The sequence below is a fragment of the Malus domestica genome, chromosome 04 (assembly GCF_042453785.1).
Source record: "Malus domestica chromosome 04, GDT2T_hap1".
NCBI classification, from domain to species: domain Eukaryota; kingdom Viridiplantae; phylum Streptophyta; class Magnoliopsida; order Rosales; family Rosaceae; genus Malus; species Malus domestica.
In genome coordinates, this window is record NC_091664.1 from 4,626,750 (window position 1) to 4,640,915 (window position 14,166).

Consider the following 14,166-nt stretch of genomic DNA (forward strand, 5'->3'; position numbering starts at 1 on the left):
AACAACAACAACAAAGCCTACTCCCAGTAAGTGAGGTCGGCTATATGAACCCTAGAATGTCATAACGCTTAGTTTTGTTGCACATCACAATGTAACAAATAATATAATTTAACCCCAAGTTTTAAATTAGAAAATAAAAACCAACTGAAATTTAATTGCATTTTAATTCTCAGTTCTTACATATTCATCGACTCGTCTCAAACAAAGAAGGCTAAGCAAGACTAAGACAATGAACACATGTTTGGTCCACAATATTCATGTGCAATATGCATATAAATGATCATGAAAACATGGATAAAGATAACAGAATAAACGGAAATTAACCCCAATAAATATACATATGTAACAGCTTTTAACAAAAATGAGTACCCATAAATGATACAGAAACAAAATAATATGAATTACCCCGTGTTGATATGTACAGACTTTGTTATATGCTTTGTGATCACCCAACACCTTGAAGAACTATCCCTTAGCTTTAATATGTTGCCAATGCTCCTGAAAATACAACCACCTGCAGCATACCGACATTACCAATAATATAAACATACCTTTCAATTTTTCTAACATATCGATTTTGGCAAGTATCTCATCATCAAATCAAAGTTACAAGCCATTCTCTCGAGGTTCATGCAGCAGAATAAAATAATGAGTTTGTACTAGACATTCAACGGATAGGCGGGAGTACAAATTTGAAAATGTCATGGATATTGAATTTCTTCCGCCACGTTCTAGACCATCCATTTAAGAGGTGAAGTCTCTGCATCATATAATATGCATGAAAAGAAAAGTGAAGAATGATATTTCTCTATAATTCTTATAATGGCACCCCATAACTAGCCACCGAACTTCTTGGATTGTGGCAGGTTAAGTTCAGAATCACCTAATTGCCACTTTAATTGACCAACTCAAATGCAATGAGGAAGTTAAAATCGTTCCATATAGCACGCATAAAACTTCTATGTATGTACGTGTGTGTGTAGACCTTATAAACGTGTATCCCTTTTGATGGGGAGTCAAATCGGTACCCTGTAAACTAGGAACTTTATTTATGCATTATGTATGTACATCTGTATGCATGTTTGTGTGTGTGTGAACCGCGCTAAAAATAAAACAAAAGAGAGGCTCACTGCATTATGAGATCTAGAAACACCTTATGTTTTTCTAAACAGAGATCATGTAATGCTCCAATCTTACCATATTCATTCTCATTTGGAACAATGGTATACGCTATCGATGCTTCAACCCTTGGGCCATATGCACTTCACGAGCTCACTGGATCAGAAAGGCAGACAGTTAACGAATGTACAATGATAATTATACTACACATACGATGTGGATTACTCAAGATACTGATTATCCAAACAATGGGGTGTAGAAGAGAGAGAGTGCTCAACAAGTCTAACATCCCATGTGGATGAATTTATTAGTGTGCCAATGAATTGGTAAACTTCTGGCTCGAATTTGTGTCAATAATAGAGATATACAGAATTTTCCAGGTCATCATATTTCATCTTGGATATGAATCATACCGATTTCCCAGTAAAATTGACACACATTGAAGACTCTTCAAAGCGGAAGGCGAAAAATCAAATCCGAAAAAAAAAAGGTGGAAGGAGAAGAATGAAAAGGACAATAAAAAGGTGAGAAAAAAATTTCAATAAATGCAGAATGCTAGTTTAAGAATTAACAAGCAAAAGTTATATCACTAAATTCAAGGGTTAAAATTGATAGACCCAAATACTAAGCCTTGTACTAAGTTTTCTTAAGGCATAGGACGTTAACCGGAGGATACAACAACAACAACAAAGCCTTTTCCCACTAAGTGGGGTCGGCTATATAGCCGCCCAGGTTAACTGGAGGATCATACAACAAATTGTGAAGCCCTAGATTGGATACATAGCCGCCCAGGTTTTTAAGCTACATTTGAGCCAAGAATATCATGCAAAATGTGAAGCCCTAAATCAGTTGCACAATAAGAATGTCCCAGATTTCTTAAGGCATGGGGCATTAAATGGCATGAAACCTTTCCTTTTGCTAGGCTAATTTAAGAATCAAAATTGACCTCGTATGGCAAAGCATGATAAAGCTAGGAAGTCAAAGTTCTCTCCTTTTTTCTCTGTTTGGTGATTGCATTTGCAAAAGGCCATTAACAACTATATGTGCGCAAATGGGCAAAAATTAGAAAGTTAATGCACAAGTCAGGAGTTTGTGCATCATTTCATGTGTAATACATCAAAACCTAACTTTGTTTAGATAGTAAGAAGCATTCCGAAAGCAAGTGGATGAAATCATTCATTATGTGATTAGAATAAGATTTTCTTTGATAATAAGAACGTTATCAGAAAAAAAAATTACACAAAGAAGAGGCCTTCCCAAATGTTAAAAAACAAGCAAAAAGAAAGGTGCATCATGTTTCAAATAAAAGTAAAAGTGTATAGTGAAGAAAAATGCTCCTAGGAGGCTAAATAATACAAATTCAAAGGCATTTTTAATCGTTCTAAACTTTCTGTGATCACATAACGGCTATATCACCTAATATAAATGATTTTATATCCGTACTCACGCCAAAAAAATGAATTCAAAAACCTATCATGGTATCAGAACACCACTATCAATCACATGGTTAAAAGATACTTCAGAAAACCTTAGAGATCAGCCGCACGGATCTTCTAGGAAGGACTTTCCTAGTAATATGCTTCCTACTTGTTAAATTCTTTGCATCCGGATTACCATAGCCACTTTGAAGTTCACCTTCTATATGTTTCCTCTTTCTGGAAAGTTCTTCATTAGATTCCAAATTATCGTAACAGAAACTGTTCTTCTCAACTGAACTGGTTAACTGTGAGCATCTGCAAGGTGGGACAAGGTATAGAAGCTAAGACAGTTGTATATTATAATTAACAAGAACTTTTGGTTTAAAGAGAGCTTACTCTGGACTATCCCTCCCATTTGTGATGTTGTTCCTCTCCTGAAAAAGGTAGTATGTTATTCCAAATCTATAACGTGACTGAAATTTATGAGCACAAAACAAACCCGTATACATTCATCCGTGTTCATGCAAGCAAACACCTACACTAGAATACAAGGAGCAGAAATAAGACTTTGTTGTTTAATCTTTGAAAGAAATTATTTTAATCATCAAAACCATGGTTACCTAATGATTTTGTTTTCCACGTGTGCATTATGCGGAAGCAATATATTTAAATAGAACAAAAAGAGGATATGCAAGAGATAAAACAAACTTTGGATTCTTAGAAATTTTATTAACTGTTCATGTCAAATAAAACTGAACAGAGAGTTAGATTGCCAATCAACAACCAAATTGTTTTAATTTAAGCAAATGTCTCTACAGTTGAAAAGAAAAAACTATTAGCACAGAGGATTGCAAATTAATATTAAAAACCATCAAAATATGGAAAATGCTGGCATTTCATGATATTCAATTATTCATATAGAAAAAGACATCAATATATGGCAGAACAAAACCATACATGCAGTCCATTGCCATCATCAGATAGAAAATACAAATAACAAATCTTGAATAAACATTCAATTTGTTCCTCACAGTAGGAAAAAAATTGCAGTAAAACAGCAGAGGGCATGAAATAAATAAAATCTGTTGTATAAATAGAAATCTTGAAGAGGTAATAACTTTATGTGCCATCCAAACACAAAGAATCTCCAACCACAACATACTCTTTTTTTTTTTTTTTTTTTTTTTTTTTTTTGAAACTAGTGTCTCCGGGTCTTTGACCCGACTACTCACTAGGCCACCCGCCTGACCCCACAACATTTGGTAGGCAAGAAACTCTAGCAATTGCTAGGTGGGTACCTTGAGAGGTGTCGAACCCCAGACCTCTTGGTAACAAACCAAGGGCCTGACCATTAGACTAAACACTCTTAGGTAACCACAACATACTCTTTTATCAGTTAAGTTAAAGCATAAGGATACTATCTTTCTTTTTTACCCTCAACACAATATTCAATTTGAAGTATAGGGGTCCAGTACATACGTACAACTTTATAATCTACTGTAGTTTATCTTGAACTTCACCGCAATGTGAGAATTTTGAAAACAAAGAACAAATAAAACGAAAACAACAGTAAAGTACATAAACATCTAAAAAGAATCACAAACATTTTACTACAACATCAATAAAAAAACAAAATGTAGAAGTCTATGGTATCAATAAATATGACCATGCATTATTTTTTCAGTACACCCGCAATCATGTGACAGATGGTGGAAACAGGACCATACCCACGCTTCAGCAGATTTTGGCACGTAGTTCCCCAGCAGATCAGGAACCTGCTCACATGAGCTGATTATTCCAAGTTCTGTTTCTAAATTGTCCTTTTGTACGAACAGACCCACCAATCCTCCATTTCCACAAGGTGAACATGATATGTCTTTGGAGCACCTCACAACCTCTGATGACTGCATCTCTATAGAAGCACTAGCTGAGCATCCAGGATATACCACACTAAGGTTGACAGGGCTATAATTATTCTGCAGGGTTGGATTCAGACAATTATTGAGGTTTGAATTTTGATGCTCCATTATGACAGGACTTAATTGACCTTTTGATAACGAGTTGACAGCAGGAGCACAGATGGACTTCTGGAAATTATTAAGGACATTTGAATCAAGCTTGATTAAAGAGCCATCTATAGCAAAGGAATGAGCACCAGAAATTATCTGCTTCAGTGGAGCCGAGTCAAGTTTAGATGAGACAAGTGCTTGATCTTCCACCAAATGCTCTGACACGTCTGCAGCCATGTTGCACGATCTTACTGCTGAGGTTACTGAAGTTTCAGCTAGTTTAACAGAATGATCAAGGCCCACATTGTCACTTTTTGTCGGTTCTTTATCTTCAATGTACCCATAATTTATGTTCTGTATGAAGGAACTTCTCTTTTCTTTATCACCTTTTCCAATGCACCCAAGGTCCTCATAAAGACTCATAGACTTGTTTCTGTGCACATTTTGACATGTGCAAACCTCACTTTTGAACCTCTTGGTCCACTCAGATAGGCTCGAATTGAAGTCAACATAAAGATTAATCCCCTCTTCTGACCTAACATGAAACTCAAAAGAAGAGGAAGGAACTTGTGTAGGAGTTTCCACGGAACAATCAACAGCAGTTTGAGCAGGGTATGCACTGAAATTTATCTCCCTACTTTCAGTTTCAGGCACATTTTCCATGGTTCTATCTCTTGCCAAACCCAAAGAATCGTCAACTGAGTATTTTCTTGGGTACTCGTTATGGCTAAGACCATTCCCATTGCATTGAGCATAAAAATTCCCCCAGAGATTATACATTGGACCACCAAAACCCTCCTGTAAGACATAAGAAGAATTTCCTGAGAAATCATTCAATCCTTTGAAATTCAAGATATTTATCATATAATCAAGTCCAAGCCCTAAGGCCATCTCCAGCCAAGGGCTATAGGCCACGATCGATTTTTCAAAGCAGATATTGTTGGTTGTTTTGATAACATTGATCTCACTCTTCTAAATAGAAGAATTGGTTTAGATATGGGTGAGAGCAGTGAGGGCTTTTGTACATTTAGCCCTAAAATTGACAAAATCAGTCTCCAACCATAGGGCTAAAGGGAATTAGGCTAAGTTTGGCCCCAGGGCAGGCAACATGGAACCCCAGGGCAGGCTAAGTTTGGCCCCAAAAAGTAATAAAATATGAAGGGTATAAAATATAGCCCTGCATGGTTGGAGATGGAAAAATTTAGCCCTAAAGTAAGTAGTCTCTAAAATATTAATTTTTGGAGGGCAGAAACATAGCCAAGGGCTACGTTTAGCCCTCCATGACTGGAGGTGGCTTAAGAGTCCAAGTTTTCTGTCATCTTTCGTATGCTTATGTGAAATTTGAGTAGGCTAAAATCTTTGAATGTCATCTTTTGTAAGTGTGATGTGAAAATACTGGAGCACTCCATTCATGCAGCACTCACAATTAGCTGAAACATGGACTATACAAGGAGAGACTACAAATAATAACAGATCCAACAATAAGCATAAAAACATGGGTACAGTTGGAAAGTGTTCCGATTTATGTCTCTAAAAAAAATGATGAGAATTGAAACGTCGCATTATTTTTTGCTTTCAGTTAACCCTGTAAACTGCATTTAACGGTTTGTAAATTCCCATTTGAAGCAAATTGTTCGCCAAGCTTCATAAGCACCATGATTGGCCAGCTCAAGCTCCCACCTCATTAATTATCGAGAAATAGGAGCATTCCCATGAGAAATGGGAGGACATCATGAAAATGTTATAGTCCATAACGTATTCTTAAATCGAATGATAGTAGGATATCATTAGCCTGAAAAATGTACCTGTAAGTAAGCAATCAGAGACATTGCCAAATCCGAGTGCGATTTATTTGCAGGCAAGCCATATCTTTTGCACAATGTTTGAAGCTCTTTCCTTGAGAGGTTGTAATAAAAATCCTCATTCCCATTGTTCGCCATCAATCTACATCAGAAAATTGTAAGAACAATGATCTCGTTTAAGGGCACATCATTAGGGTTTCAATCAATTCCAGATTCTTGAGCAGTCCTAGCAAAAATGAGTACAAAAACTAAAATGAAGAAATGATTAAACTCGAAACAAGGACGAAAAATCGATAAAATTAACTAAACATCCGAAATAATTGTGCCACTTCCAACAAGCTGAAATCGAAAAACTTCGGAAGAAGAAAGCTCTAAAATTTTAACCCTATTTGTGCTTTTGTAATGCTAATTAACCCAAATGCAACTCTAATTAGCAAAATTAAGCCCTAATTTGAACATAAACTAACAAAATTTGAATCCCTTACAGAAGATTAGCCCCTCTGTAGCTCCTTTTCAGCTCCGTCACTTTAACTTCCTGGTGATTCTGTAAACAACAGTTTCAGAGCAACCACTGTAAATCAGAGGCCCGCAACTCTAGATATGATTTTGGCACCACAAACAGAGCATAGCAAGTGATTTAGTTTTCACCGGCAAAGATTTTCTTCCGCTTCAGATCGACCTCCTCCCGCCCTCTCTGACTCTCTCTCTCTCTCTCTCTCTGACTCTCTCTCTCTGGATGCACCTTTTGTTTGAAAAAAAGGTTCACCTGACCCACTCTCTGTCTTATTCTCTTTCTCCCGCGCCTAACGCTGGAAAATTTCACCTTGTTGACTTTCGGTCAATCTTTGGTTTTGTCCTTGGAAATTACAATTAAGCTACTATTTATCCTTTCAAAAACAACAATACATGATTACTCAAATATGACTACAAACTCTTGCTCAAAATTTCCTAAAATTGTTCGTTGTCAAATTTATACAATTTTGTGTTTATAATTATAACCGTTCATATTATAAATCACCTTATAAAGATCGTATCTGCAAAAAATCAATTAAAACTATAGTCGTTTAGTCATCAAACTGTTTAAAAACAAATGATAGATATTGATAAAAGCATTACGAACCATTTATGTATTTGCTATAATAGATTGATTAAACGACTTTAGTTTTAATTTATTTTTTTTGCATAAATGATCTTTACAGTGTGATTTATAGTATGAACGGTTCTGATCATAAGTACAAAGTTATGTGATTAAAATATTAAGAATTTTGAGTAGGAGTTTCTTCATCTTTGAGTAGCTAAATATTGTTCTTCAAAAAATTGTAGAAATGATTCCTTAACTTTAATGCAATTAGAGCGATGATCATTTAAATAAAAATTCATAATCATTGGTCCCTTAATTCATCAAAACGCATAGTTATAGTCTTTTTCGTCAACTCAGTCAAAATTCCGTTAAAATGAATCATGTTGGATTGGAATTACCATTGCTACAATTGGATTAAAGTTGAGAGATCATTGCTCCAATTAGGCCAAAGTTGAGGGACTATTCCTTCAATTGGAATAAAGTTGAAGGATCATTGCTACAATTTTTCTCATTTCGTTTTCCATATTTCCCCATTTATTTAGCATCACATGTGTGACACGTGACTCATTTTGATGAAAATTCTAACGAAATTGATGAAAATGAGTATAGCTGCACGTTTTAAAGAATTAAGGGACCAAATGGTGATGAATTTTTAGTTAAAAAGCTATTACTTCAATTAAATTCTCCAAATTAGTTGAGGAACCTTTAATATAATAAAACGATTAATCTACACTGTATTTGCCGTCGGATGAATCCAACGGCTATAATAAAATAGATGCCCCAGATTAGGCCCCACACAGAGAGTGGAATTTCGCGCCACTTTTGTCCTCCGGTGATTTTCTTACTTTGTCCTTGCCTGATTTCTCCAAGTGACGGCAGTGAAGACTGAAGAAGATGGTGCTGTGGGTAGACAAGTACCGACCCAAAACCCTAGACCAGGCAATTGTCCACCAAGACATCGCCCAAAACCTCAAGAAACTCGTGCAACTCTACCCCTCCCTCGTCGATTTCAATTCCCAATTTCTACCATTTCATAACCCTAACTTCTTCTTGTGCAGGTTGCAGAGCAAGATTGCCCCCATTTGCTTTTTTATGGCCCTTCCGGCTCCGGCAAGAAAACCCTCATCATCGCCCTCCTCCGTCAGGTTTTCGGTCCCAGCGCCGATAAGGTCCCAATTTTCTCATACATTTTCCCGTTTATTTGTTTTGACCGTTTGGGATTCAAATTATTGATCTTTTTCTTTTGGGACTTCTTTCCACCTTTATATGGTTTGTTTTGGTAGAAAATGGATTACAGAGCTATAACGAAAAGAATTAGATGAAAAAAATGCTTAGCTCTTAAACATGCAAGGATGGATTCCTCCTTACAAGTCAATCACAATCCGAAAAGTTTGCATCTTTTTTGTCTTTGCGGTTCCAGTAATGAGCAGTTCGTCCGTTTAAGCCAACACATAGAAACTACTGTTTGCTTGTAAGGAGTGGAATAGCTCTTTAGTTGATAAAGTACCCCACTTAAAGTTCTATCATATACGTAAATCTATCACCATAATTAAACGGGCATTTTATGGAAGAAGAATGATGTTTTCTTCTATTTGAAATTTTGTTTGTTGGCGTTTGAGAAATTTTGTGATTGTGGTTGGCAGGTGAAGGTGGAAAATAGGACATGGAAAGTTGATGTAAGCTTCACCTTCTTTTGATTGATGGGATTGATCATTGTTGCAACTTCTGTAAAAATTATTGCTTATCTGTCATTTAGGTGAAAAGCTGTGTTAAATTCCGATTGCATATCTGAATAATTAATTAATTATGCATTCAAATTCAACTTTCTCCTCTTTATGATTCATTTCTCATTTCCTTGTTCAGAAGGCATGGATTGGTTTTTCTTACCTCTATTTGTTAGCTTCTTGAAATGAAATTAGGTGCTTACTTTTATTTTTATAGAAAAAACCTCCAAAGATTGGAGCTTTAGGATATATTTTAAATCTCTTACATGATATGGCAGAAGGACACTGACGTCTCCAACCTTTGTTGAGCATAGTACATTAACCAATTTATAAATCTTTTAACGCTCACCTTATTTCCAGATTTATGAAAGATTATTTTCCTTTGAATATCTCCTTGTTCAACCTAAAACTATTGTTCTATTGTTTTTTATCTCCTTATAACCGGTATTTGATTAAATCCTTCACTTGCTTCATTTGATTTTTCTTGTATTCCATTTTAACTATATTTTTTTTTTCCTATGATTTATTATAGGCTGGGAGTAGGACCATTGATATAGAGCTGACTACAATGTCAAGCACAAACCATATTGAACTGAACCCCAGTGATGCAGGCTTTCAGGACAGATGTATTGTCCAAGAGATAATTAAAGAAATGGTTAAAAATAGGCCCATTGACACAAAAGGGAAAAAAGGATACAAAAGTAAGTTTAACTAATATCCAAATTTTTATGAATATACACTTATCCAATGTATACGTTTGGAAGTATTTCTTTTGTACATTCACTTGAACAGGATGCAATATTTCTTTAGAATAATTTGCTTTTCATCTTATAGTTTTTTTTATTTTGTTTTCTCATCCTTTTCACAGTTCTTTGCAATAGGCATTGAATCTTTCTCTCTTGTCCCCATTCTAAAAAACTAAGAAAACAAGGAAAATGCAGTTGGATGATTAACAAATTGGGCGTTTTAGTCTTTACGATTTGTGTCTTGAATCTACTGATAACATGTCCTCTTTGCAATGCCAGTCTTAGTGCTGAATGAAGTTGACAAGCTTTCAAGAGAAGCGCAGCATTCTCTTCGAAGAACTATGGAGAAATATAGTGCTTATTGCCAGCTAATACTATGCTGTAACAGTTCTTCAAGGGTTACTGAAGCAATCTGGTCTCAGTGTCTAAATGTGCGAATAAATGCGCCAACAGAAGACCAGGTTAAATTTGCTAGCATACAACTTGTAGAATTTGATATCATAAAGTATGTTGACTTCCACTGTCAATTTAGGTCTCATTTGATGATTTCATGTCGAACCTTTTGTGCCAGATTGTTAAGGTATTGGAGTTCATTGGAAAGAAGGAAGCGCTGCAACTTCCTTCTGGATTCGCTGCTCGTATAGCTGAAAAATCAAATAGGAGCTTAAGGAGAGCTATATTGTCATTAGAAACTTGTCTTGTTCAACAGTTAAGTGCCAGAGTTCTAATTGGTCATCAGTTGTGTGAAGCAGTTATTTTCTTTCTATTCGCCTTGCAGGAATAGCACAGGTTCTGATGGCTATGGTCTTCTGTGTACTTTTCATGTGGTTGTAGGTATCCCTTAACAAGTACCCAATGGACTGGGAGGAATATGTTTCTGAAATCGCCTCTGATATAATGAAGGAGCAGAGCCCAAAAAGGTTTGGCTCTTACAATATTGACATCTATTGCAGCATTTTGTCTGTAGTTTGAAATTGTTCTAGTTCAATGGTCAAATTGAACTCAAGAAAACACTGTAAAATGTGGAAAGCCATTGGCTGGCCTATTTGTCTAGTAGAGGCTGCCCCCATTAATTTTATTTTCATTCATCATATTTCTTTCACAACAACATATCCAATTGAACTTATGTAGATGTTTCATTAATTGGGTTGCTTCAAATAGCCAATTTCACACTTTTTTCATATTTTTTTGTTTATTATTTATCTAAAGGAAGAGAGGAAAAAGAAAGCCACTGTGGATTGGCTCAAACTCTCTAGGTTTCTTGCTCTAATGAAAAATAAATAAAATCATTGGCAGCTCAAATAATAGCTTTTTATGCAAGATCCATAGGATGTCCATCATCATGTAGCATTTTCCGAATTAGGTATTGGACCTTAGAACCCTCTTTGCTACGCCATTTTAAGAGCATGCCACCTTTCATGTTCCTTATTCTAATTCTTGGATCTCCCACTGTGGATGCCCACAGATTTACGGTATGCATGTCACTTATTTACTTTCCTTGTAGTGAGATTTTTATGACAAGCATTTTTGGCATCTTCTAGTAGTTGGACTTTGGTTTATGAATGAAGATCATCGTGTAAATTCAGTGAGTTCGTGTCAGAGTTACTTTATTATTCTTTGTTGCTTGCGAATGCTATACTTTGCCTTTAAACTTTTTCTTGTATCTTACTGTACAACCTTGGATGCACTATTCTTGGAATACTCTTTTGATAAACAAAATAACTTCTTATCACATGCCTTACCTTTTGTGATATCTTGATGCATGTATGCATAAATCATTCATAATCCATCTTCCCCTCCTTTGCAACATTTCATTGATGGTTAATCTGCCATTGGATGATTGTCAGTCTCATTGGCCTTTGTGGTTTCTCTTTCTGGAATTGAAGCAGAATAGAGTCCACGTAGCCAGATGTGACATAATTTTTATGCATCCTGAAGTTCATTGTCTTTTGGATTAATCTTGTAAAACATAATTCAGCCATCCAGTTCTGTGTCTAACCTCCCATGATATTTTGTCAAATTTTTCGGTCTGTCATCTAGATTATGTGAAAGAGTTGTATATTTTGAATCTAAGGTCATGATTATTAAAAAAGGCTTTATATTCCCACCAAGGGAGATTTTGTAATTGCATGAAAATGGAGACCAGCCCCTTGTTTAGTGTAATGCAATTATCTAATATGAAAGGATTTGAAAATTTCATTTTTGTTATTTTGTTAGAAGATTCTGTATTTAATTCATAATGGGATGTCTGAAGTCTGAAGTTTTTCCTTCTATTTTTGTAGCTGTATGCACGATTTTTGAAGCATGAATGGTGATTCCTGGCTTCTCATTCGGATCTTCTACTACTTCCTAAAGTTTTTCTGATAAAAAATTATTCTGTTTGCTTAAGGCTTTATCAGGTGCGGCAGAAGCTGTATGAGCTACTTTTAAATTGTATTCCTCCAGAGATCATCTTGAAGGTACAATTATTTTCCTTTATTATTGTTTTCTATAATTTGTTGCCCTACCTTATTTGTTTTAGGGATTATTGAGTGTGGTAAAAATTTTATGAGCTCATTTAATCCTACAGAATAATCGTCTAGTGTATCTTTCTTTTCGTTTCTACAGTTTTTGCTCAATTTAATTTGAAAGTTATATCTTCTGTTATCTCAGAGGCTGCTTTATGAGTTATTGAAGAAATTGGATGCAGAACTGAAGCATGAGGTCTGCCATTGGCTTCGTATTGCGTAAGTATAATCATTTTCCATACCCTTGGTTCCGACTTGAGTTCCTTTTGCACAATGTGGTTACATCAAGTTGTATATATTTTGACCATCTCTGCTTATTATGAGCTTGCATCTATTGTGCTGCAAATAAACATTAGCATACCACGACCACAAAAGTTATGCTTAGCATGCTGACACCATCACATTGGTCCACAAGTTAATAAAGTTTTACACATTTGGTATTTCATATCATAATGTCGTAATAGTCATTTTCCTTCATTTTTTAAAATCTTCCCCACCCGCTTCACATATTATGGTAAATGATAAAATCCCGAGAAGACAATGCAGTTAGGGTATCCATGATCTATGGTTGATTCTATTATAGTGTAGTATAATTGGTGGATTCTTCTGGTCGTCATTTGATGTTATTGTATGGTATTGGGAGCTAGGTTGTGGTTGGTTATATATATATATATATCAGTGTTTTAAATAGTGTTTTCATAGCGCGCGAAATTTCCGGGTTTGTCGCGAGGTGTTCAAAATCTGCAAGTGAAACTACTTTACAATATTTTCCCCGCAGAGTAACTTTTCTGGTCATCAGGATTCATTTAGGTTAGTAATTACAGCTTCCCCTTTAGCATATGCCCTTCAAGCAGTTATAACGACATTGGTTACATGTTATATAATATCAATTCCGTTTTCTGTTACAACTGTCAGAATCAAGGTAGTTTTGATAGATTATAGCATATGATGATCTCTCTCTCCCTTTCTCACACACGCGTGCACATACATTTCTCTATGTTTGTGGGGGCTTGTACTCTTGAATGACACATTAGACAAAATGAAGTTGCCTATTGAGCTGGCATTGCCTCTAATGGAGTTCCTCTCAATCTTATTTTGCCAGCATTCGTGGCGAAGTTCATGAGCATCTATAAGGCTTTCCTCGTTGAAGCGTTTGGCTGAACACTGCACTAGCATGGTTTCCCATCGACCTGCAATGTATTTGTTCAACTTGATGGCAATGAATTGTGCACACAGTACGGTGGTTATCATGTCAGTTGATGTTATGGATGACGTGCATTGTCAGCATCGTGTAAGATGGTTTCATTTTTTTTTTCCCTGTTTTTCTCTTTGAGTTTGTAGAATAGTTAGTTTGGCATCCTCCTATTGAGAAAAACTTTCAACTTGTTTATGCTGCATTTTCCTGAAAGATTGTTTTGGAAAATAAAAAAGTCTCTGTTTATCGGCGTAACATTTGTTATTCGTTTGCCCATGGACCCAGGCGGTCTGGTTCTCCTCTTCACTAAATTATCGGATTGATATCCATTCTTTTTCTACTTTCGATCAGTGGATGTTGAATCTCTCAAAAGTGGCGGCCGGGGATAATACGGCTCAATCCCGTCTCCTTACGGTGGTCTTCTTCGTTTGCTGGGGGATCTGGAAAACCAGATGTCAATGTGTTTTTGAACACAATCCCCGTCTGCATTCACTACAGCAAGGAAGGCCAATGTTGCCGCTTGGGAGTTTCTTGCCTCCACGCCCACTCCCACTTTGGGACCTTC

At 36.0% G+C, this 14,166-nt stretch overlaps 1 protein-coding gene and 1 pseudogene across 5 annotated transcripts; one reads left to right on the forward strand and one right to left on the reverse strand.

Annotated features, from left to right (window-relative positions):
* Positions 1–301: 301 nt before the first annotated feature.
* On the reverse strand, positions 302–7,288 carry LOC103432724 (uncharacterized). 5 transcript variants are annotated; one of them, XM_070820434.1, is made up of 8 exons: positions 6,997–7,094; positions 6,834–6,892; positions 6,352–6,490; positions 4,265–5,344; positions 2,934–2,971; positions 2,755–2,852; positions 1,198–1,275; positions 302–514 (listed from the first exon to the last, which is right to left on the reverse strand). In XM_070820434.1, exons 3-7 carry the CDS (start codon positions 6,484–6,486, stop codon positions 1,265–1,267), a joined length of 1,362 nt encoding a protein of 453 aa, XP_070676535.1. In that variant the 5' UTR covers positions 6,487–6,490; positions 6,834–6,892; positions 6,997–7,094; the 3' UTR covers positions 302–514; positions 1,198–1,264. The 5 variants fall into 5 exon arrangements, with proteins under 5 accessions (XP_070676535.1, XP_070676532.1, XP_028956734.2 ...); XM_070820431.1 differs by having other exon boundaries at positions 2,648–2,852; XM_029100901.2 differs by having other exon boundaries at positions 2,648–2,852; positions 6,352–6,574; positions 6,997–7,075.
* Positions 7,289–8,247: 959 nt separating this feature from the next.
* Positions 8,248–13,858, forward strand: LOC103432725 (replication factor C subunit 3-like; annotated as a pseudogene).
* Positions 13,859–14,166: the final 308 nt, after the last annotated feature.

What these genes read in the sequence shown, in the direction of transcription:
- LOC103432724 (XM_070820431.1), bottom strand. Translation starts at nt 6,486, where the DNA reads ATGGCGAACAATGGGAATGAGGATTTTTATTACAACCTCTCAAGGAAA. An exon ending in CTCTGATTGCTTACTTACAG is followed by an intron (nt 5,345 to 6,351) that starts GTACATTTTTCA and finishes TATGTCTTACAG; the next exon opens with GAGGGTTTTGGTGGTCCAAT. An exon ending in AATGGGAGGGATAGTCCAGA is followed by an intron (nt 2,853 to 2,933) that starts GTAAGCTCTCTT and finishes CCCACCTTGCAG; the next exon opens with ATGCTCACAGTTAACCAGTT.